This window comes from Perognathus longimembris, chromosome 1, assembly GCF_023159225.1.
Source record: "Perognathus longimembris pacificus isolate PPM17 chromosome 1, ASM2315922v1, whole genome shotgun sequence".
In the NCBI taxonomy this organism is placed as follows: Eukaryota; Metazoa; Chordata; class Mammalia; order Rodentia; family Heteromyidae; genus Perognathus; species Perognathus longimembris.
The window spans coordinates 159,037,100-159,059,541 of record NC_063161.1 but is presented as its reverse complement, the minus strand read 5'-3'; the positions used below and the strand labels follow the sequence as shown (position 1 = coordinate 159,059,541).

At 45.5% G+C, this 22,442-nt stretch overlaps 1 protein-coding gene across 3 annotated transcripts in view; it reads left to right on the top strand.

Annotated features, from left to right (window-relative positions):
- The first annotated feature begins 3,197 nt into the window (after positions 1-3,197).
- Positions 3,198-22,442, top strand: part of Setx (senataxin) — a 68,622-nt gene continuing 49,377 nt past the window's right edge. For 2 of the 3 annotated variants that reach the window (XR_007210779.1, XM_048345383.1), the window contains exons 1-4: positions 3,198-3,325; positions 4,380-4,489; positions 13,137-13,320; positions 17,322-17,538. Coding sequence is in view for 2 of the 3 variants with exons in the window: in XM_048345383.1 (XP_048201340.1) it covers positions 13,144-13,320; positions 17,322-17,538 (394 nt within the window). In the remaining variant the exon portion in view is untranslated. Of the gene's footprint in view, positions 3,354-4,379; positions 4,490-13,136; positions 13,321-17,321; positions 17,539-22,442 lie in introns of all 3 variants that reach the window. The other variant, XM_048345397.1, reaches the window with a different exon arrangement.

Below are 22,442 nucleotides of genomic sequence, written 5' to 3'. Positions count from 1 at the left end.
ATCATAGCAGGGGGGCTGGGGATATGGCCTAGTGGCAAGAGTGCCTGCCTCATATACATGAGGCCCTGGGTTCGATTCCCCAGCACCACATATACAGAAAATGGCCAGAAGTGGCGCTGTGGCTCAAGTGGCAGAGTGCTAGCCTTGAGCAAAAAGAAGCCAGGGACAGTGCTCAGGCCCCGAGTCCAAGCCCCAGGACTGGCAAAAAAAAAAAAAAAATAAAGAAAAATCATAGCAGGTCCAGAGCACAGAGCGAATGCCAGCCAAGCAAGCAAATTTAAAATTTTAATTGACTCTTTTAAATCTATTGTTTGGGTACGGAGAGTGGATTAGTGGCAGAGTGCTTACCTAACATGCACAAGGCGGCTGTAAAGACTGGTATAAACATTACGTGTGTGTGTGTCCGTGTGTCTGAGTGTGTCCGTCCTGGCTCTCAAACTCAGGGCTTGGGCACTGTTCCTGAATTTCAAGTGCTTCTATTTGAACCACAGCTCCATTATTGGCTTTTTGTTTTGGTTTGTTTTAGTGTGTTTAGTGGAGATGAGTCTCACAGACTTTCCTTCCCAAGCTGGCTTTGAACTCTGTTCCTCCAATCTCAGCCTCTTGAGGAGCAAGGATTACAGCTATGAGCCGCCTGGCAACATTTATTTCTTAAATAAATGGTTTAAACTCTAAAAAACCCCACAAAAACAAACAAAACAACAACAACAAAAAAAAAAAACAGGGTGCTGGTGGCTCATGCCTGTAATCCCAGCAACTCAAGAGGCTGAGATCTGAAGATCGTGGTGTGAAACCAGCCAGGGCAGGAAGTCCATGAGACTCTTATCTCCAATAAACTACCCCAAAAAATAAAAATTAAAAAAAAAGAAGCTGAGGGACAGCGCCCAGGCCCAGAGATGGGCTCCAGGACTGGCAAACAACAACAACAACAACAACAAACCCTCTAAATGACTTGATATAAAGAAAAATATATTAATGCTGTACAGTAAAACATTTTTCTTCAACCAACTTTCCCCCCAATTTTATGAGAAGGGAAGTCATTTTCTTATGCCCCTAAAATTATTTTTTGGGGGGTCTCCAAACTGGAGTTAGGATGTCTCAAGTATAGGTTCCCCCCATTGTGGACGAAGGGTAATGTTCAGTTTTTTTTCCTCAGGCAGTTTGGGCATTTGTATTCTTTTATGGTTACTTTAGTAAAAAAATATAAAAATAAAATAAAATAAAGAATACAGTATCCACCTAATGCTATGTAATAAACTGCAAGGATCTATATCCCCCTAGGACCCCCCGTGTCAAAAGTATGGCATCAAAATGGTTAGGATGCGGGTGACACGGGCCAGGGTGGCGGTGACAGGTGACAGGTGACCCGCGCGCGCGGCCTGGGCTGTCCTAACGGTCTTTCCACCCGAGCCCTGGGGAGGGGGGGAGGGGAGTCCTCCGGGTGTGTGTGGGGGGTGGGGAAATAACGGATTTTTGCCTGGTGGGGGTGGGCGATCCCAACGGTCCTCTGCCTCCCAACAGGCCACGCCCCCTCCTGGAACTTTCCCAGGCCAGAGCCCCGCGGGCGTTCTGCCTGCGCTCCGCTCATTCTCCGGGAAGATTCTGCCTGGGTAAGACCCCTCTCCGCCCGGGCTCGGGCCTCCCGGGGCGCTGGGGGGGGGGTGGCCCCCACCCCTGCCTCCCCCCACCGGCCTTGCAGGCCCCGGAGCCGCTCCCCAGCTCTCCCGCAAGCCCCTTCTCGGCGACATAGTTTGGTTTTTCTCTCTTTTTAATAATGTTTTAGGCTGCGGGCGTGGGGCTTGAACTCGCGGCCTAGGCGCTGGGCCGAGGCGCTGCTCCGCTCGGGGCCCGCCCTCCGCTCCGCTCCGCTCCGCCCCTTGAGCCACAGCTCAAGCCGCTTCCAGCTTTCTGTGATTTCCTTTCCTTTTCTTTTTTTCTTTTTTTTTCTTTTTTGATGGCTATTTTGGAGATGAGTCTTTCACGGCCCCGGGTCGCTTTGCACTGTGATCTGCAGCTCACAGGCTCCTGAGTAGCTACTATTTGTAGGAGTAAAATTTTAATTTAATTTAATTTATTATTATTATTATTTTTACAGTTTTTACTTTTTTTTTTTTTTAAATTCTGGGCTGCGAGCTCGCTGGACAGCTCCTCCCCTTCCCCCCCCCCCCCCATGAATCCCATGTCCCCAGCCCGCTTTCCCCTTCGGGCCCTGGGGCTTCCCACGGCTGACACGTCGCGCTGCTTGGGCCACGGACCACGTCCGCTCTGCAGTGAGGATCGCTGGTGACCGTGTTATTTGCGACCGGTTAGAAAGACCATCAGCCAGCAGCGTTGCAAGTGTGGCTCAAGCGGCCGAGCACCGCCGGGCCTCGGCTGGAGAAAGCCCGACCAGAGCGTGAGGTCGTGGGTTGGAGCCTCGTCACCGCGGGGCACAGACGGTGCAGAAGCCGGCGGTGCGGGGCGCGGGGAGTGGGGGGGGGGGCGGAGAAGAGGGAAAGCAAAGCAAAGGCCTCGTCGTCCTGCTCAGGATAGCGGTTCCAAGCCAACCCCGGGCAGGAAAGTCGCTAAGACTCACCTCCCATTAAACCAGCAACACGCTGGGAGCGGAGCTGTGCATCGAACTGTAGAGCATCAGCCTCGTTCCAGCCGACGGCGCTCAGGCCTGGAGTGCAAGCCCCCAGTCTGGCACAAAAAAAAAAAGGGGGGGTGGTGGGATGGTGGGGAGGCGGGAGTTGTAGCTCCCCGGGGCATTTTCCTGGGAGCACGTCTGTCGCGATTGCCCACCACAGCGAGGGGCGCTTTCCCCGTCATCTTAACCGCTCAAAGGACTCCCAAATTACGCGCCTGCCCGTTAAGTTGTAGGTCTCTAAAGGAAAGCTAGAGTGGGGGAAAAAACGGCATCTCTGTTCTTAAAACACCCGTCGTCAAAGGGTCGAGGCGTTGGAAAAGAGGAGAGAAGGGGACGGCGAACGGTAGGGGGGCCGGCGTCGAGCCCAACCCCGGCCCGGCGCGCGTGGCCCCGGGCCCGCCCGCTCCGGACCCCAGGTGCCAGCCCATGGTCAGGACGGACGTCCCCGATTGGTCCTCCCTCCAGCCCGGAAGTGACGCAAGTCACAGGCTTCAGGCCTACCCGAGGCACCCCGCAGCGCCTCCCCTCCAGCCCCGCCCCTCGGCCCACCAAAACAAGAGAGCGGCGCGGGGGCGGGGCCCGAGCGCGGCCAACGCCGCGCGGGGGCGGAGCTTACGCTCGCGGCGACTGCGGGTTGGATGGCGGGCGCGGCCCCGCACTTCCGCCCGCGGCCGGCTGTTGGGTGGAGGCGTGCAGGTGGGTCGCAGGCCAAGGCTGGCTCTGGGTAAGCGGAGCGGGAGCGGCGCGGCCGGCTCGGGGCCGCCGGCCGGGCGGGCGGGCGCGCGCGCGAGCCGCGCGGAGTAACGAGCGTTGCGCGAGGCCGCGGTGGGGGCGGGGAGCGCGCGCGGGCCCTGCACGTCCGGATCGCGCGCGGGGGCCGGCGCCTCCGAGTCCCGGCGCAGCTGGTGAGCCGCCCCTTTGTGCTTCCTGCGCGCTGGAGGCCGGACGGGGGACGTGCGGTCCTCCCGTCGGTGTACCCCGCCGCTCCCGGTGCGCGGCCCGGCGTCCAGGCTCTGCGCAGTTTGCTCGGGGCGAAGGGGTCGCGTGGGGCCGAGTGCCGGGCCCTGGCCCCGCCCCCGTCCCGCCCCTCCCGCCGCGCTGGGGCTCGGAGGGCCGCGGAGGCCCGCCCCCTGGCCCGCCGGGCCGCCGCGCTGACAGCCGGCCCCGCCCCCGGGCTTCGTGGGCGCCCCCTGCGCCCCGGCGCGAGAGCTCGCGGCGCCAAACGGGCGGACAGCGGAAGGGAAGGGAAAGCGCTCCCCAGGGAGACAGGTCTGCTGGGGATGAGGGTGGAGTCACCTGCACTTGCTGGGGATGGGCTTGAACTCAGGGCCTGGGCGCTGCCCTTCAGCTTTTGTGCTGGCTTTACTCCTTGAGCCACACGCAGCTCCGCTTCTGGCTTTTTTGATAGAGGAGTCTAACCTAACCGGTTTTCCTGCACAGGCTGTCTTTGAACCCTGAGCCTCAGGTCTCAGCCTTCTGAGTAGCGAGGATTACAGGCCGGAGCCCCCAGCACCCAGCCTCCTGACGGGGAGGTTTGACTATGTGGAACGGCTCCTTGAGTGGGCCGTCCCCTGAATACCTAGGGTGTCAGAATAGAGTGAACCCCTTATTCATTTCTTGTGTGTGCATGGGTCGACTAACCCTGTCCCAGCTTCCTCTTCAGATGCGCTGGCTTTGTGAGGTTGATTTGAGGTGAGATTTTAAAAAAAAGTTAAAAGTCACATAAGTTTCGCTTCTTTTTGAATTTCAGAAATTTCTTTCGGATGCAGAAGTCTGAATAGAGATGAATGGATCCTTACTCCCTCACAAGCCCAGGAGTCCCCACTGAGAGGGTCACTTCTCTGTAGGACATTTGCCAAGGTATCACTCTTTAAATTAAAAAAAAAATTTACCACTTTTTTTTTCTTCAGTTGTGGAATATATACTGAGCACTGAGCTACAAAGAAAGAGAGCAGGTCCTTGCCCTAACAGACTCAACACTGCTTAGGACTGCTAGTAAAAGTCAGTAGGAGTTCAGACCACATTGATAGGTGTAATGATGGGGTCCTGAGGGCCAGAGAAGGCTTAAGGCCAACTGGAAGAGAGAATAACTCCACCAAGTCTCCCAGATGCAATGATACCCAGAGCACATTACACAATAATTGTTCTTAGGTCCAGTTTTCTCAGAATCATACTAGGAGCTTGAACTCGGGAATCTTATATGCTCTTGCTGAGCTTTTCCACTCAAGGCTGGTGCTCTACCACTTGAGCCATACCTTCACTTCTCCTTTCAGGCATTTTTACTGATTAATTGGAGATAATTTCTTGAATTTGTCTGCTGGGACTGGTTTTGAACCTTTCTCCTCATCTCAGCCTGGTGCCAATCAGTTATGGTGCCAGTTAGAGTATACACACACACACATGCATACAAATATCAAATGTAATATATATTTTTCATATATGTAAGTTTATATGTATGTATGTATATGTGTGTGTACATATATATGTACTGCAGTTTGAATTTATATATATATATATATATATATATATATATATACATATGTACTAGGGTTTGAATTTAGGGCCTCATACTTGCTTGGCTGTCAGTCTACCACTTGAACCAAACTAAACCTAAAACTTGATCTTACTTCTATGGATAAGATCTCTTTCCCCCCCCCCCCCCCAAGGGTTCTTATGGAATCCTAGTTCCAGTTCAATGCAGATGCAAGTGCTTCTGCAGTGAGGAGATGCCAGCTCCATGAATTATTTTAGGAAGACCCAAGTGACGGGGATTGACTGTGAGGGGACAGCAAGAGATGGTGCTGAAGCCATGCTGTGGAGGGCTTTTTGCTTGAGTTTAGAATTTGAATTGTGTTCCCCCTGTAGAGGAGTTACCTGTAGGTAGCACTGGAAGTCTAGGTTGTGCTTTGGCAACATAATGGAAGAAAAATTGGTCATGGATTAAACAAGAGGTAGAGAGGTCATTTAGGTTTCTTCATTAATCCTAGCAAATAAGGAAAGCACATTAAGGTAGAGGCAGTAACACAGAGTAGAAAATAGAGGTGCAATTAAGGGGGTAGAGTCTGAGATGCAAAAATGCAAGAGACCAGGACAAGGGAGAATGAGAAGATAGGATAATTTATTGGTTACTAGTTTTAAGATTGATTAGGTGAATGAGTGAATATGGTAGTGCAAGCCTGTAATTCCAGATACTTAAGGTTGGCCCCCGACAGACAGCCAATGGATGGGATCTCCATCCCAATAAGCTGGGCAGCATGACATGTCTGTAATTCCAAGTGTGGGAAGTGTAGGGGAGAGGTCCATGGTCTGAGGCTGATCTTGGGCAAAACCCAGGCCCAGAAAACGCTACAGAATCTATCCAGAAAGTAGCTAAGCCCCAAAAGACTCTGAGAAGACTAAAGTGATAAGAGGTTTTGCTTAGCAAGAACAAGACCTTGAGTTTAAACTCCATACTGCCCCCTACACACACACACACACACACACACACATACACATACACACACACACACACCATTATGGTGTCAGTAAGGGAATAGGGGTGAATAGCAGATGAGGGGAAGAGCTTTGTTCTGGTCTGGTGGAGCTTTCTTTATAATGCCTATCAGGACCTGGGAGTAGAGTTCCATTGTTGGCATTTGGGTATTGAATACAGTTATAGAGTTTTAGGCTATGCTATAGAGTTTAGGCTAGCTATTTATTTAGTGCAGGGGTGGGAAACTGTTTTTCTTTTTTTTTTTTTTTTTTGCCAGTCCTGGGCCGTGGACTCAGTGCCTGAGAACTGTCCCTGGCTTCCACTTGAGCCACAGCGCCACTTCTGGCCTTTTCAGTGTATGTGGTGCTAAGGAATGGAACCCAGGGCCTCATGCATGCTAGGCAAGCACTCTACCACTAGGCCATATTCCCAGCCCAGGGGAACCTTTTTTCTTTTTTTTTTTTCCAAAATGCAAAGGCTTTATTCAGGCGAGCTGCAGGTCGGGCCTCCTCCTACACACCAACACAGGGAACCTTTTTTCTGATAAGGGCTATTTGGTTAGTTATGAGATCATATGAGATTTAGAAAGTGATCAATACAGGCAGTGGGTCTCAGGCAAGCTGGTAGGAAGCATGTGTCTGTCTTTTCATGTACCAAATGATTCCACTCACAGCCTAAAGCTTCCATATCCCCGATTTATTGAGTAGCAAGAATAAAGTATTGCATCAGTATAGGAGCTTAGGAGGGGTTGGTAGGTCAGTGGTAGAATGCTTGTATAGCAATTGTGAAGGCCCTGGTTTCTATTGCTAGTATGTATATACATATATAGATACAGATAGAGACAACGGTACAGAAATAGGTACAGAACAGATAGAGACAATGATACAGAAATAGGTACAGATCTGTCCATCCGTCCACTTTTTAGCTGGGTGCAGTGGCTGTGAATGTAGTCCCTGCAGCTAGAGAGACTGAAGCAGGGGACTCCCTGAAGCCCAGGAGTTGTTTTTTTTTTTTTTGTTGTTGTTGTTTTGCCAGTCTTGGGGCTTGGGACTAAGGGCCTAAGCACTGTCCCTGGCTTCTTTTTGCTCAAGGCTAGCACTCTGAGCCACAACGCCACTTCTGGCTTTTTCTGTTTATGTGGTGCTGAGGAATCGAACCCAGGGCCTCATGCATGCTAGGCAAGCACTCTACCACCAAGCCTCATTCCCAGCCCTGATCCCAGGAGTTTGCCAGCTGGAACAACATAGTAAAACTTCATCTTTTATATGCTTTTTCAGTCTTTGGTAACTTCACTTTGGGAATGGTTCATGGTTTTGAATAAGGTCAACGAGAAGGGGAGGTTATTGAATGTGAAGGTTAGAAGTCTTTTAAGCCATTGGAGATAAGTTGTTTTGTTTGAGACAGAGGTTTACTATGTTCCAAACTCATTGTGTAGCCTTGAACTCACAATTCTGCCTCAGGGTCCAGTGCTGGGATTATAAGTATGTACCACTATGTCTGGATACCTGGCTAGGGAGATTTTGATATTTAAATGGGGAGAAAAGAAGTGATTGTGAAGGAGTTTGAGTAACAGTACCAGCAGAGTGGCATGTTGGTATAGCTAAGAAATGCATAGTGAACATTTCCAATTGGATTGCTAATAGAGTGATCATTGGGCACTTTTAGGAAAATACGTAGTGCAATGTAAGGGTAGAAGCTAGAATGCAAAGGAGCTGCCAGCCCTGGGGTTTGAACTCAGGGCATAGTCACTATAGCTTATTTTGTTCGAGGTGAGCTCTCTACTATTTGAGCTGCTTGCTGTTCCACTTCGGGCTTTTTTAGTAAGTAGTTTATTGGAGATAAGAATTTCACAGGCTTTCCTGCTGGCTGGTTTCAAACTGCAATCCTCAGGTCTTAGCCTCTTGAGTAGTTAGAATTACAGGCATGAGCTACTGGCCCTGGCTTAGATTGCTTTTTATAGATATTTTTCTGGGTGAGGTACTGGTAGCTTATAATTTTAGCTACTCAGGAGACTGAGATATGAGGATCCTGGTTTGAAACCAGCCCAGACAGGAAAGTTGGTGAGACTCTTATCTCTGATGAGCTGAAAGCTGGAAGCAGGAGGTATGGCTCCAGTTGATAGAGCACCAGCCTTGAGCAAAAATCTAAGCAAGGACTTGAGGCCCTGAGTTCAAGCCCTACTACCAGCACCAAAAAAAAGTTTGTCTAGGAATGGTGGGAGATTATTCAAGTCAAAATTTTTGATATATATATATTTTTTTTTTTGGCCAGTCCTGGGTGTTGGACTCAGGGCCTGAGCACTGTCCCTGGCTTCTTTTTGCTCAAGGCTAGCACTCTGCCACTTGAGCCGTTTCTGGCCATTTTCTATATATGTGGTGCTGGAGAATCGAACCCAGGGCTTCATGTATACGAGGCAAGCTCTCTTGCCACTAGGCCATATTCCCAGCCCAAGTCAAAATTCTTGACTGGTTAACATTTAGAATTGAGCTGGGCATAGTGATACATCCCTGTAATCTCAGCATTGGCAAATGGAGGCAGGAGGATTGAACTTTAAGGACAGTCTGGACTTTGTATGGAGTTCAAGGCCAGTCTGCCTGCTAGAGAGACTGTCTCGGGGGAAAAAAAAGGGGGGGGGACTGGGATGTAGCTCAGTGGCAAAGCACTTGCCTAACAAGTGCAATGTCCTGCATTCAATCCCCAGTACCAAAAAAGAAGAAAGAAAAGACAAAGAAAAAATAGAATTGAGAAATTATATCCCTAGAATAAATCTGTGGAAAGTTATAGCTAACATCCTATACTTTTGACATACCAGCTCTCTTTGGTTGGTGTTCAGGGACTGCTCTTAATGCTGACCTGTGTCTGTGAAGTAAGTTAGTGATTGAGCAAAGATGTCAGTGAGCGTAAAACAGACCTCAAGAACAGGCAGGGTAGTTCTGTAGTGACTCTTAGGATGTCCTTATTCATCAGCAATCTTTTGTAACAACATACGCTATTGAGAGTACCTGACTTTTGCTATCAGACTATGATAGTAAAGATAAAGATAAAGGTGCAAACATACATACACATATTGTGGCCTTTTGGGAGAAATTGGCAAGAGTATCTGTTTCCTTTCGGGGAAGTATGGGGTTTGAGCCTCTCACTTGCTAGGCATGTGCTCTACTGCTGAGCAATGAAAGTCCTGCAGCTCTTTTTTTGGCCTGGCTATTTATTTATTTATTTTTTTTGGCCAGTCTTGGGGCTTGGACTCAGGGCCTGAGCACTGTCCCTGGCTTCTTTTTGCTCAAGGCTAGCACTCTACCACTTGAGCCACAGCGCCACTTCTGGCCATTTTCTGTATATGTGGTGCTGGGGAATCGAACCCAGGGCCTCATGTATAGGAGGCAAGCGCTCTACCCTTAGGCCATATCCCCAGCCTGGTTATTTTTTTTAATACAATTTTTTTTTGGGGGGGTTTAAGTTACTACACATATTTCACAGTACACATTTTAACTTTCACAAGGGTGAAAATTGTCATCCTACTCTACATAGCTTACAAAGTCTATGAACTTTAACACTAAAATAATTTTCTCCATTTTGGATGATATGTACATTACTTTCCTTTTGTTTAGCAACATCTGTTCCCTCCTTCACTCATTCCTTCCTTCCCATTCCCACCATGAGTTGCTTAGTTCCCTTTCGTCAGTATCCAATGTAGCTGGCGGTCCCCTCTGCTATAGTATTATATTATTATTATTACTGTTCTCACACACTTTCCACTCATTCTGTGTCCTCTTTTCTTTTTACTGTGTTTTGGTATCTTGAGACCTGCTTACTTCGTTCTACTTTGCATTTTAATTCCAACACCTGCATACCAGGGAGACCATATGACGTTTGTCTCTGTTCTTGGCTTGTCTTATTCAGCATGATTTGTTCTAGTTCCATCTATTTTCCAGCAAATGCCATTATTTTGTCCTTTCTAATGGCACTTGGCCTGGTTATTCTGACATAGGATCTCACTTTTTGCCGAGGTGTGTCTATGGATCATGATCTATTTATTTTATGCTTTTCACCATAGCAGAGATGACAGGCACAAGCTACCAATGCCCATCTTCTTCCACTGAGATGGAGTTAGGAACATTTCCACTGAGGCTGGCCTGGAACCACTGTCCCATAGATCTCTCAGCCTTCTACCTAGCTGGACTGACATGCAGACCACTGTGCCCAACTAATGGTTGAGAAGTGGTCTGGCAAACTTTTGACTGGGCTGGACTCTTTATCTGTAATCTGCCCAATCTCAACCTCCTGTATAACTAGGATTACAGGTGTGAGCTAGCATACCTGGCTGGTTTCTGTTGCCAATGTGCTTACAGCAGTGTCACAGTATATTCTGCATTCACAGGTACCTGTTCTGTGGCAGTAACTTTCATTTACCTGTGTGTATCTGCTGGTCCTGGGGCTTGAACGCCAAGCTTTGCATTCTTCACTTTATCTTTCAAGGGTAGTGCTGTACCACTTGAGTCATCGCTACCTGGAAAAATTTAATCTGCTTTTCTAGGGTATAGAATTAGACTAGGTTTCTGAAAGATAAAACAAATCTTATAATTTTCTTAGGAGGTGCCTTTTTCTCTCTGCCGTTATTTTTTAAATTAATTTATTGTCAGAGTGATGTACAGAGTGCTTACAGTTTCATATGTAAGGCAATGAGTACGTTTCTTATCAAACTTGTTAACCTTCTCCTTCATTTTTCTCCCACCTCCCCCCGAACTCCCTCCCTCTTGCTCTGTTAAAGTGCACGGCATTTTACTTGCACTACAGTCCCTTAAGATGTAAGTTTCAGTTGACCATAATCTGTTACCTGCCAAAATTGTGTTTGAAACAGTTTACTGCAGAATCTGTGAAATGTCCCTTTCTATTTGTGGGGCCTTAGTTCAGGCCCCACATTGAGTTGACAACTGGAAAAACCAGCTTCTGCAAACCCTTAACTTTCAGTATTATGATGTTCTTGCTTCAGGGATAAGACGTTCTTGTTTAAATAAAATAATTTTATATTCTGCACAAACATGGTGAAGACTGTGTGCATTGTGTTCCCTAGTTGGCCTGTGCCCTGTGCCAGGTTGTAGGTGTAACTGAGTGGTGGCCTTCGCGTTAGTACAGGGCCGCTATCTGCAGCTGAATCTGCATACTATTTTATTTTTTCAGATGAGAACTGTATAACTCATATATTGTCTGTCCCACTTTTGAGGAAGTCCCTAATTTTAGAATCTTATTTTTTAGCGCTTTTTTTTGTGGTGCTAAGAAACAAACTCATGTCCCGTACTTGCTATGCAAGCATTCTTCCAGTGAGATAAATCCCCAACCCCTAGAATTTTACTTATTTTTGTGCTTGTCCTGGGGCTTGAACTCATGGTCTGGGCCATTCCTTGAATTTAAAAATGTGTGTGTGTGTGTGTGTGTGTAATTGTTGTTGGTCATAGGGCTTGAACTCAGGGTCTAAGCACTGTCCCTGAGCTTCTGCTCAAGGCTCTACCACTTGAGCTACAACTCTTATTGGACTTCCCTGACAACTTTTCTGCTTACTTTGAAATGCACCCTCATATCTCAGCCTCCTTAGTAGCTAAAATACAGGTACGAGCCACTAGCACCCAGCTATGAGTACATTTCTTTTTTTCTTTCCTTTGCTTTCCCCCAGTTTCCCCTCACTGAGCTTTGTTGCTCAAGGCTAGCACTCTACCGCTTGAGCTCTACTTTGAGATTTGTTTTTTTGGTAGTTAATTGGAGATAGGAGTCTCACGGACTTGCCTTCCCAGTCAGGTCTCGGCCTTCTGAGTAGAATTATAGGCTTTAATTGTGTGTGTGTGTGTGTGTGTGTGTGTGTGTGTGTGTGTGTGTGTGTGTGTGTGTGTGTCACGGACTTGCCTTCCCAGGCTGGCTTTGATCCTCAGGTCTCGGCCTTCTGAGTAGAATTATAGGCTTTAATGGTGTGTGTGTGTGTGTATGTGTGTGTTTATGTGTGTATGTATCAGTGTGTCAGTCCTAGGGTTTGAACTCCGGGCCTGAACTCAGTCTCTGAACTTTTTGCTCAAGGCTAGTGCTCTACCACTTGAACCACAGCTCCATTTATATATTTTTGGTGGTTAATTGAAGAGTCTGTCCTTTCCCAGGCTGTCTTTGAACTGTGAACCTCATATCTCCGCCTTTCCTGAGTAGCTAGGATTATAGGTATGATAGAATCTTATTTTCAGCTTCCTTTTTCTATGAGTGCTTTATTTGTTGTTTTTGTTTTTTTGGCCAGTCCTGGGGCTTGGACTCAGGGCCTGAGCACTGTCCCTGGCTTCTTCTTGCTCAAGGCTAGCACTCTGCCACTTGAGCCACAGCGCCACTTCTGGCCATTTTCTGTATATGTGGTGCTGGAGAATCGAACCCAGGGCCTCATGTATACGAGGCAAGCACTATCCCCAGCCCCTCTATGAGTGCTTTAATATTGAAAGTTACTCTAAATCCCTTTAGAAGTGTGAAGAAAGTATATTTCTGGAAAGAATTAAGTAAAAGTAAAAAATTTAAGTATTTTGTAATAAAAACACATGCATTTGATTGTACTCATGCATTTTTATAATTGTTTTATCGAGTTAGATGTGAAGTTAAAGCCTCAGCATAAAGTAATTTTTTTTCAAAATGTTAGTTACTGACTTTCTATTAGCAGAGATTATGAGTACATAATATAAATTTTAGGCAGAGTTCATGTTAAAATACATTATACTACCAAATTCTGTATCAAACGTTCACTGACTTTGTTTTTTTGTTTTACTGAGGATCAAATATCGGGACTGTATTCTAGGGAAGCCCTGCACTGCTGAGCTCCACCCCCGCCTAGCCCATATCCCTGCTTTCAGATTTGTGCTCAGTCAGGTCTGTGGTTGATGCATGGCCAGCAGAACCTTCTGGCTGTGGAGACATATTTGAAGACCTGGGTTACAAGTAGAAAGGCATCTGTTCTTCACAATAGTGTGGATGTGTTTTCCTTCAGTTTTTTTTAGCTGTCTTCTCTTTTGGATGTAGGGCCAGAATGAGTACGTGTTGCTGGTGCACACCTGGTGGCATTTCCACCCTTGACTTCCTGAAGAGCTATGCCTCCAGGACCCTCTCTGGAGAATTCCATACAGCTGATGAAGACCTCTGCTACTGCTTAGAATGTGTGGCTGAATACCACAAAGCAAGAGAAGAATTGCCATTCTTGCATGAGGTAAATGACATTAGATAGGCATTATTTTTCATAGATTAATGACTAAGAAAATAATAGGTTTGAACTCTGGTCAGAAGCATTGAGGGGAATACACTTCTAATCAATTCCTGGGTTATATAGTAGGTGCTGAGTAAATACTTAGGTTTGGTACAAAGACATTAAAATCTAAAGTAGAATTTGTAGTCAGTTTTACTCAGTTCAGTATAAAACAATTTTATGAAATGTAGCCATTCCCAATATTTGGGAGATCAGGGCAGGCGGATTGTAAGTTTAAGGCTAGTTGGGCCACAGAGTATGATCCTGCTGCAAAAAGCAAAAAACAAAAACAAAGAAATTGAGTTGGGTGGGATATTTTTGGTTTCATCTGTTATGTCAGTATCAGTGGTTTTAGTGGGGTTTTGTTTGTTTGTTTGCTTTTTTTTTTTTTTATCACTTCCGGGGCTTGAACTCGGAGCCTGGAAGCTTCCCCTTATTTTTTTGCTCAAGACTGGTGCTCTGTCACTTGAGCCATAGCTCTGTTTCTGGCTTTGTGATGGCTGATTGAGCTGGGAGTCTCCTGGATTTCCTGGCTGGGCTGGCCTTTGAGCCAAGATCCTCAGGAGGCTGCGGCCCCCTGAGCAGCTAGGATTATAATAAGTGCAAGTCCTCAGCACCTAGCAATATTTTGCTTTTCTTTTTGTTTTTCTTTAATGACTTTTTATGGTAAGTAATTAGAAATCTGAGGATAAGCATGTCTTGTTTGTTACATTTATCTAATAAAACAAGCACAGACTACAGGGATATGTACAGTATATGGAAGTGAGGATGAATAGTTTTAAACCTATCAAGAATCTTGCGTTGTGCTAATTGTGAAACAAGCTGCCTTTATGCTGTCTTTTTGCTGAAGTCAATGTTCTGAGGCACCTGTCTAGTTTTCCCGCCTGGGCTGGCTTCAGACTTCAATCCTCCAAGCCTCAGTCTCCTGAGTATTATAGGTATGGCTTACTAGCCAATACAGACAGCCATACTCTATTTGCCGCTTTACTTTATTGCACATTGTAGATGCTTTGTTTTTTACAAACTGAAAGCTTTGGTATCCTGCTTAGAATCTGTCAGTGCCACTTTGCCAGCAACATGTATTCAATTTGTGTCTTTGTCACAATTTGGTGTTTTTCATATTTCTAACCTTTTAATTATTATTATATATTATGTTGATCAGTGATTTTTTTTTTTTTGGCCAGTCCTGGGTCTTGGACTCAGGGCCTGAGCACTGTCCCTAGCTTCTTCCCTTTGCTCAAGGCTAGCACTCTGCCACCTGAGCCACAGCGCCCCTTCTGGCCGTTTTCCATATATGTGGTGCTGGGGAATCGAACCGAGAACTTCATATGTAGGAGTCAAGCACTCTTGCCACTAGGCCATATTCCCAGCCCTGATCAGTGATTTTTGATGTTGCTATTATAATTGTTTTGGGGTGCCATGAGCCCAGGTTTTCTGCCCAGTAATTGTTTTGTGTTCTGACTGCTTTATTGATTGCCCAGTAGTTTTTCTCTTTCCTCAGGTCTCCTTAGTTCCTGAAACACAACAGTATTGAAATTAGGCCAGTTAATAACCCTAGAGTGGTCTCTTAATTGTTTAAGCAAGAGTCACACATCCTATGCTTTAAAAGTCACAGAGATGATGAAGAATAGTGAGGAAAGCAAGCTAAAAGCTAAGGCAGGAACTGGGCACTAGTGGCTTACACCTGTAATCCTAGCTTTTCAGGAGGCTGAGATCTGAAGTTTGTGGTTCAAAGCCAGCTCACACAGAAAAGTGCTCATAAGACTCTTATCCCCAATTAGCCACTCAAAAACTGGAAGTGGAGTTGTGGCTCAAATGGTAGAGTGCTAGCCTCGAGCACAAAGTCTCAGGGACAGTACCCAAGACCTGAGTTCAAGCCTCACAACAGGAAAAAAGTTAAAGTAGGCCAAAAGTTAAGCCCTTTGTGCAAAATAGCCACAGCGTTCTTTTTGCAGCTTCATAAGCTATGGAGAGGATCTGACTAACATAACTGATGAAGGTAACTGTAGCAGACGGCAGATTTTCCATGTAAAGACAGTTTATGTCAGGCGGAGAAACCATCTTGGACTTCTATGTCTGGAAAGGAGAAGCCAATACCTGGCTTCAAAAGAGGCAGGTCAGCTCAATTAGAGGGCTAATGTAGCTGGTGATTTTTTAAGTTGAAGTCTGTTCATTTACCATTTTTGGATATCCTACAGTGCCAAAGAATTACACAGATTCTTTTCTCCCTGTGCTCTGTAAATAACAAAATCTGGAAGATAGCAAGATAGCACATTTGTTTACACCAAGTTTTACTGGATATATTAAGCCCACTATTGAGACCTGCTGTTCCATAAAAAGAATTCCTTTTAAAATGTTGGTATTGACTGACAGTGTACCTGGCTATTCAGGAGCAAGATGGGGATGGAATGAGGCGGATGGTGCCAGTCATCCTTGCCTCCTAACACACATCCATTCCTCCTGTGGGGCAAGGAGCACTTTGGAATTGGATGTTTTATAGATTCATGAGACTGTAGTTGCCACAGTCATTCCTGCATATCTAGGATAAATAAGTTGAAAACCTGGAAAGAATTGATATTTCAGATGCCATTAAAAACATTTGTAGCTGGGTACCAGTGGCTCACATCTATAATCCTAGCTACTCAGGAGGCTGAGGTCTATCGTCTTGGTTTGGAGCCAGCCTGAGCCAATCTTGAAAACTGCATGCCCACGTGTGCTGGGGCCTCACTCGCCCTTAGCTTTATAAGCTCAAGATTGGCTGGCACTCTACCACCTGAACCGTACCTACACTTTAATAAATCTTGAAACTCATGCAAAAAAGCCAGAACTGGCAGTGTGGCAGGCGCGAGTGTGTGTGCACGCACACGCGCACACACATACACACACACAGTTATACATGGGAGAAGATCAGTATCAACATCCATATGAGTTTGGGACTAGTAGATTCCAACCCATGGCCTTTGCAGAGTTCCAGACTGCAGTGGAGGAAGGAAGGGCAAATGTGAGCATAAGAAGCGAGCTAAGATTAGAAGAGCTGCTTTGTACAGATGAGCAAAGAAGGAGGATTCTGGAAACAATGCTTTGCTGTCCTAGTGAAGATGCCATGAATATCAAAATGACAACAAAGAATTTAGATGTAAACTTGGTTTATGTTCCTTAAACTCAGCTGATAAAGTAGTGGCAGGATTTGAGAGGACTGACTGCAGTTCAGAAAGAATGTCTGTGATGATGTGGTGTGCTGTAGACAGTCTCACTATAGTTTTTAGTGAGGGATCATGTGCTAATTCCATCCCATCTGCACTGAAGTGGAGTCCTTCCAGCAGGAGGGTCATGGCTCACCAACTTTTTTATGCTGGTCCTAGGGCTTGAACTCAGGGCTTAGGCACTGTCCCTCGGCTGTTTTACTCAAAGCTGGTGCCCTATTAGTTGAACCACAGCTCCACTTGTAGCTTTTTGGTGGATTATTGGAGATAAGAGTCTCTTGGACTTTCTTGTACTCTCCCAGTTTTTCCCTCTCAATCCCATCCACAAGTTGTATAGTCCATTAGTGTCTGGTCAGTATGCCTAGAGTTTTAAATTGAGGTATATCAGTATTATTTTTGAGAAATACTGTAGCTACTTAATAAGCTATTATATGTGGTATAAAAGCTTACACACACAAGAAAACAAAATTTTTTTTCTTGCCAGTCCTGGGGCTTGAACTCAGGGCCTGAGCACTGTCCCTGGCTTCTTTTTGCTCAAGGCTAGCACTCTTCCACTTGAGCCACAGTGCCACTCTCGGCTTTTTCTGTGTCTGTGGTGCTGAGGGATGGAACCCAGGACTTCATGTATACGAGGCAAGCACTTTACCACTCGGCTATATTCCCAGCCGGAAAACAAAAAATTAGAGACAGGTTTTCCTGAATGATTATCACAACTATTTTTGTTGATAAGATATAAAATATGCTGCTCATTTTTCTCTCTAGGTTTTATGGGAATTAGAAACCCTGCGCCTTATCACTCACTTTGAAAAGTCTATGAAAGCAGAACTTGCAGACGATGATGATGACGAGTTGTATATAGTAGACAGCAATGGAGAGGCACAGCTGTTTGACTTTACTGGCCAAGACTTTGAGAATAAGCTTCGTGTTCCTCTGCTTGAGATACTGAAATACCCTTACCTGCTTCTACATGAACGTGTCAGTGAGTATCTTTGGTTTGCACTCAGGGCCCTGTACTTGGTAAGAGGCACTCAACCACCTGCCCCCTCAGTTTTATTATTTTAAAATTTGGGAGCCGGGATGTGGTAGCACAGTGGTAGAGTGCTTACTTAGCCTGTGTGAGGCCTTAGGGGATCCAGCCCCTACCATAAACCACAAATCTTACATTTGAGGCTTATTGGCAATAAAAATTTGTTTGCTAAATACATAATTAGGATACTTAATATTTCTCTCAACCTTTTATTATGAAAGTGTTCAAATAGAAAATTTCCAATGAACAGCATGTAACCTTCCATGGAGGAAGGAGTGATTTGCTATATTTGCATTATCATGTATCTTTTCTGGCAGTTTTCTTATATTGATCATAGAGTTCTCCTCCTTGGCACTGTTGATCTTTTGGACTGAGTTCTGTTTTTTTTCCTATTTTTTCTAATGATGCTGAGATTTGAACTCAGGTCTTAGGCTTGGTATACACATGCTCTGCCACTTGAGCTACATGCTAGCCCTTGGTAATTCTTGGTGTAGGGGACTGCTATTCATTAGGGGATGTTGGGTGGCATCTCTGGCCTCTCTCCATTCAATGTCAGTAGCATCCTCCAACCCTGCCTGCCACTGTGACAACCTAGAATGTTTCTAGACATTGCTGAATGTCCTGTGGAAAGAGCATGAGGGCACAGTACACCTGATTGAAAGCCGCTGGTTTGTAGTAATGTTCACCAATCACCAGTCACTGGCGAAGTGTGGCTGTCTAGATTTGGGTTATTTATATTTGCAGTTCTTAATATGAATCTTTCAAAAGCAAAGACATCTTCCTAATGTGTCACATTTAACAAAATAACAATACCTTTTTCTTTCGAGACTATGTCTTGCTCACTGTTTGGCCCAGACTGGCCTTAAGCTTAGAATTCTTCTACTGCAGGCCCCAGAATGCTGGAATCATAGTCAGGTACCAGAGCATCTGGTGGCAATAGGAATACCTTTAAGGTGTGTGTGCAAACGCATGTGTGTGCGTGCGCATGTATGCACTGGTGTCCTGGTGCCCTAGGCTGAACTCAGGGTCTGGGTTCTGTCTTCAGGGCTGCCTCTCTACCACTTGAGCCACAGCTCCACCTCCAGCTTTGGGGTAGTTAATTGATAATAAGAGTATGGACTTTCCTGCCTAGACTAGCTTTGAACCATGATTCTCAGATCTCAGCTTCTTTTTTTTTTTTTTTTTTTTGGCCAGTCCTGGGGCTTGGACTCAGGGCCTGAGCACTGTCCCTGGCTTCTTTTTGCTCAAGGCTAGCACTCTGCCACTTGAGCCACAGCGCCACTTCTGGCCGTTTTCTGTATATGTGGTGCTGGGGAATCGAACCCAGGGCTTCAAGTATACGAGGCAAGCGCTCTTGCCACTAGGCCATATCCCCAGCCCCCTCAGCTTCTTGAATAGCTAGGATTACAGCTGTGAGCCTAGCTAGTTAATGTGTTCTCAGTGCGTTACAAAAATGTGCAGGTTTTTTTGCTGATTTGTTTAAATTGGAGTCTCATATTACATTTAGTTATTCCCCCCCACCCCCCCACCCATCATATATTCGTCATAGAGGGGATTTCATGTGACATTTCCACTCAGATATACAGTGTGTTCCACTCCACCTCCCTCTCTCACTTTCCCTTCCCCCTTCTAACGCAGTTTCAGCCAGTTTCATTGTTCTATTTCCATACATGCAAACTACTCTGACCATATTCACTCTCACTCACCTTCCTTGTTCGCCCAGCCCCTCCTGCTAGCGCCCATTCCAGCTACATTGAGGGTCTTTATGCTGTTCTCAGTATTACTCACTTTCTTTCTTCTCTCTCTCCTTTTCTTTTTCCTTCTACGTATTCCCTTAGTTAGACACATGTGCTTTGTTTTTCCAAATACACACATATATAGGTACATATATCTATGTGCATGTCTGTGTATAAGAATGTGTATAAGAGGCCTAGTTTCCACATGAGCAAAAACATACACTATTTGGTGTGTATGTGTGTATGTGCACACAGGGCTTGAACTCAGGGCCTATGCTTTCACTTATCTTTTTCACTTATAACTGGTACTCTACAACTTGACCACCCACCCCTCTAGTTTGGCATTTTGCTGAATAATTGGAGGTAGGAGTTTCATGAACTTTTGTGCCTGGGCTGATTTCAAACAAGTATTCTTAGATCTCATCTGAGTCTCTGGGATTATAGGCATGAGCCATTGGCACCTAGCTAATATCTGGTGTTTTTAACTTTTCTTACCTCACTCAAGATAGTGTCCTCCTAATTCTATCCTCATTTCTACAAATGACATGTTTTGTTTTTTTTCTTTATGGATGTGTAATATTCCATATTGTTTGTGTGTGGCATGTGTCTTCTTTATCCATTCATCTCTAATTGAGTACCTGGCTGATTCCACAGTTAGGCTATTATGCATAGTGCTAAACACGGACATTGCAGGTGTCTTTCCTGGATATATGCCAGAGTGGTGTGGCAGGCGTATGAGGAAGGTTGACTATTTGGGTTGTGAGGAACTTCCATCCTGATTTCCATAGTGCTTGCACTAGTTTACATTTTAACCAATAATGTACGAGGATTTTTTTCCTCTCATCTTTGCCAGCATTTATTGTTGATTTTCTTGATAGATGCCATTCTGGGGTGAGATGGAATCTTCCTGTGGCTTTGTTTTGTTTTGTTTTTTGACCAGTCCTGGGGCTTGGACTCAGGGCCTGAGCACTGTCCCTGGCTTCTTCTTGCTCAAGGCTAGCACTCTGCCACTTGAGCCACAGCGCCACTTCTGGCCACTTTCTGTATATGTGGTGTTGGGGAATCGAACCTAGGGCCTCATGTATACGAGGCAAGCACTCTTGCCACTAGGCCATATCCCCAGCCCCCTTCCTGTGGCTTTGGTTTGCATTTTCTTGATGGCTAAGTATGTTGAACAGTTCTTCATGTATTTTTCCCCCATCGGTCTTGAACTCAGGGTCTGGGTGCTGTCTCTGAACTTTTCTGCACAAGGCTAGTGCTCTACCACTTTGAGCCACAGCTCCACTTCCAGTTTTCTGACTTAATTGGAGATAGGAATCTCCTGGACTTTACTGCCCAGGCTAGCTTTGCACTGCGATCCTCAGATCTCAGTCTCCTGAATAGCTAAGATCACAGAAGGATTATAGATGTGGACCACCAGCTCCATATATATTTTGTTTTGTTTTGTTTTTTGCCAGTCCTGGGGCTTGGGACTCAAGGCCTGAGCACTGTCCCTGGCTTCTTCTTTTTTTTTTTTTTGGCCAGTCCTGGGGCTTGGACTCAGGGCCTGAGCACTGTCCCTGGCTTCTTTTTGCTCAAGGCTAGCACTCTGCCACTTGAGCCACAGCGCCACTTCTGGCCATTTTCTGTATATGTGGTGCTGGGGAATCGAACCCAGGGCCTCATGTATACGAGGCAAGCACTCTTGCCACTAGGCCATATCCCCAGCCCCCTGGCTTCTTTTTTGCCCAAGGCTAGCACTTCAGCTCTTAAGCCACAGCGCCACTTCTATATGTGGTGCTGGGGAATCGAACCCATGGCTTCACGTATGTGATGAGGCAAGCACTCTACCACTAGGCCATATTCCCAGTCCGCTGTTTAATTTTTTAAACTCTGTATATTCTGTACATTAATTCCTTATCTGTTGAATAGTTGGCAAGAATTTTCTGCCATTCCATTGAGTGTCTCTTGGTTCTAGTGATTATTTCTTTCACTGTATAGAAACTTTGATTTAACATCATCTAATCTGTTCATTCTTACTCCTACCCTCTGAGCATCTGGAATCCTATTCAGAAAAACTTACCTGTTTCAGAGTTCTCTACCTTTTCCTCTGGTAGATCTTAAGTTTCAATCTGACTTTGAATTCTTTGATCCATTTGGAGTAAGAGGAGTTTGGATCCTTTCTCAGAGATTAGCTAGTTATGTGGTTTTATTTCTAGGCCTTCTATAGTGTTCCATTGATCTCTGTGTCTGTTTTTGTACTAGTACACAAAAATACAAAACGGTTTGCTCTTGTATTACTATGGCTATGTAGTTTAATTTGAAGTCTGGTATTGTGATAACCTCCATATTTGCTCTTTTTACTTAGAATTGCTTTTGCTGGTTGGGGTCTTTTACCTTCCAGATGAAGTTTTATATTGATTTTTTTCTATTTCTCTAAAAAATAATGTTGAGACCTTGAATCTGTAAATTGCTTTTGGCAATATCTAGTCCATGAGCATGCAAAGTCTTTCCATCTTGTGATGTCTTCAGTTTGTTTCTTCAGGATTTTTTGTTTAGTTTTTGGTGTCAGTGCCTGAGTTTTTTTTTGTTGTTGTTCAAAGCTATAGCACTCTACTTCCATCTTTTTGGTGGTTAGTTGGAGATAAGCATCTCACAGACTTTCCTGCCTGGACTGGTTTTGAACCATGATCCTCAGCTCACATTCTCCTGAGTAGCTAGGATTAGAGGCATTAGCTACTGGCACCTGGCTAGTTTGCAAGAATTTCATTGAGAATTTTTTTGCATCAGTGTTCATCAAAGAGATTGGTCTTGTGTTTTCTGTTTTTGTTGTATCTGTCTGGTTTTGGAATGAGTGTAATATTCACCTCATAGCATGAATTGAGAAGCGTTCTTTCATGTTAGTCTCCCAGCCGTTGGTGCCTCTGTTGGTAAACCCTACACTTTTGTTTCCATCCTCAGAGCCTCCCAGTTGTGGGTTTGCCTCAAAGCTTATCTGACTACAAGCTGTTTGCAATCATCTGTCATTCTGTGGTTAAACCTATTTAACAGTAGGGTTAATTAGCAAGTTTTCTGAGTGGTGAAGAATGAAATTGAGTGTGGGTACCCTTGTGTGTTTGTCTGCCAGCACTCTTATGTACA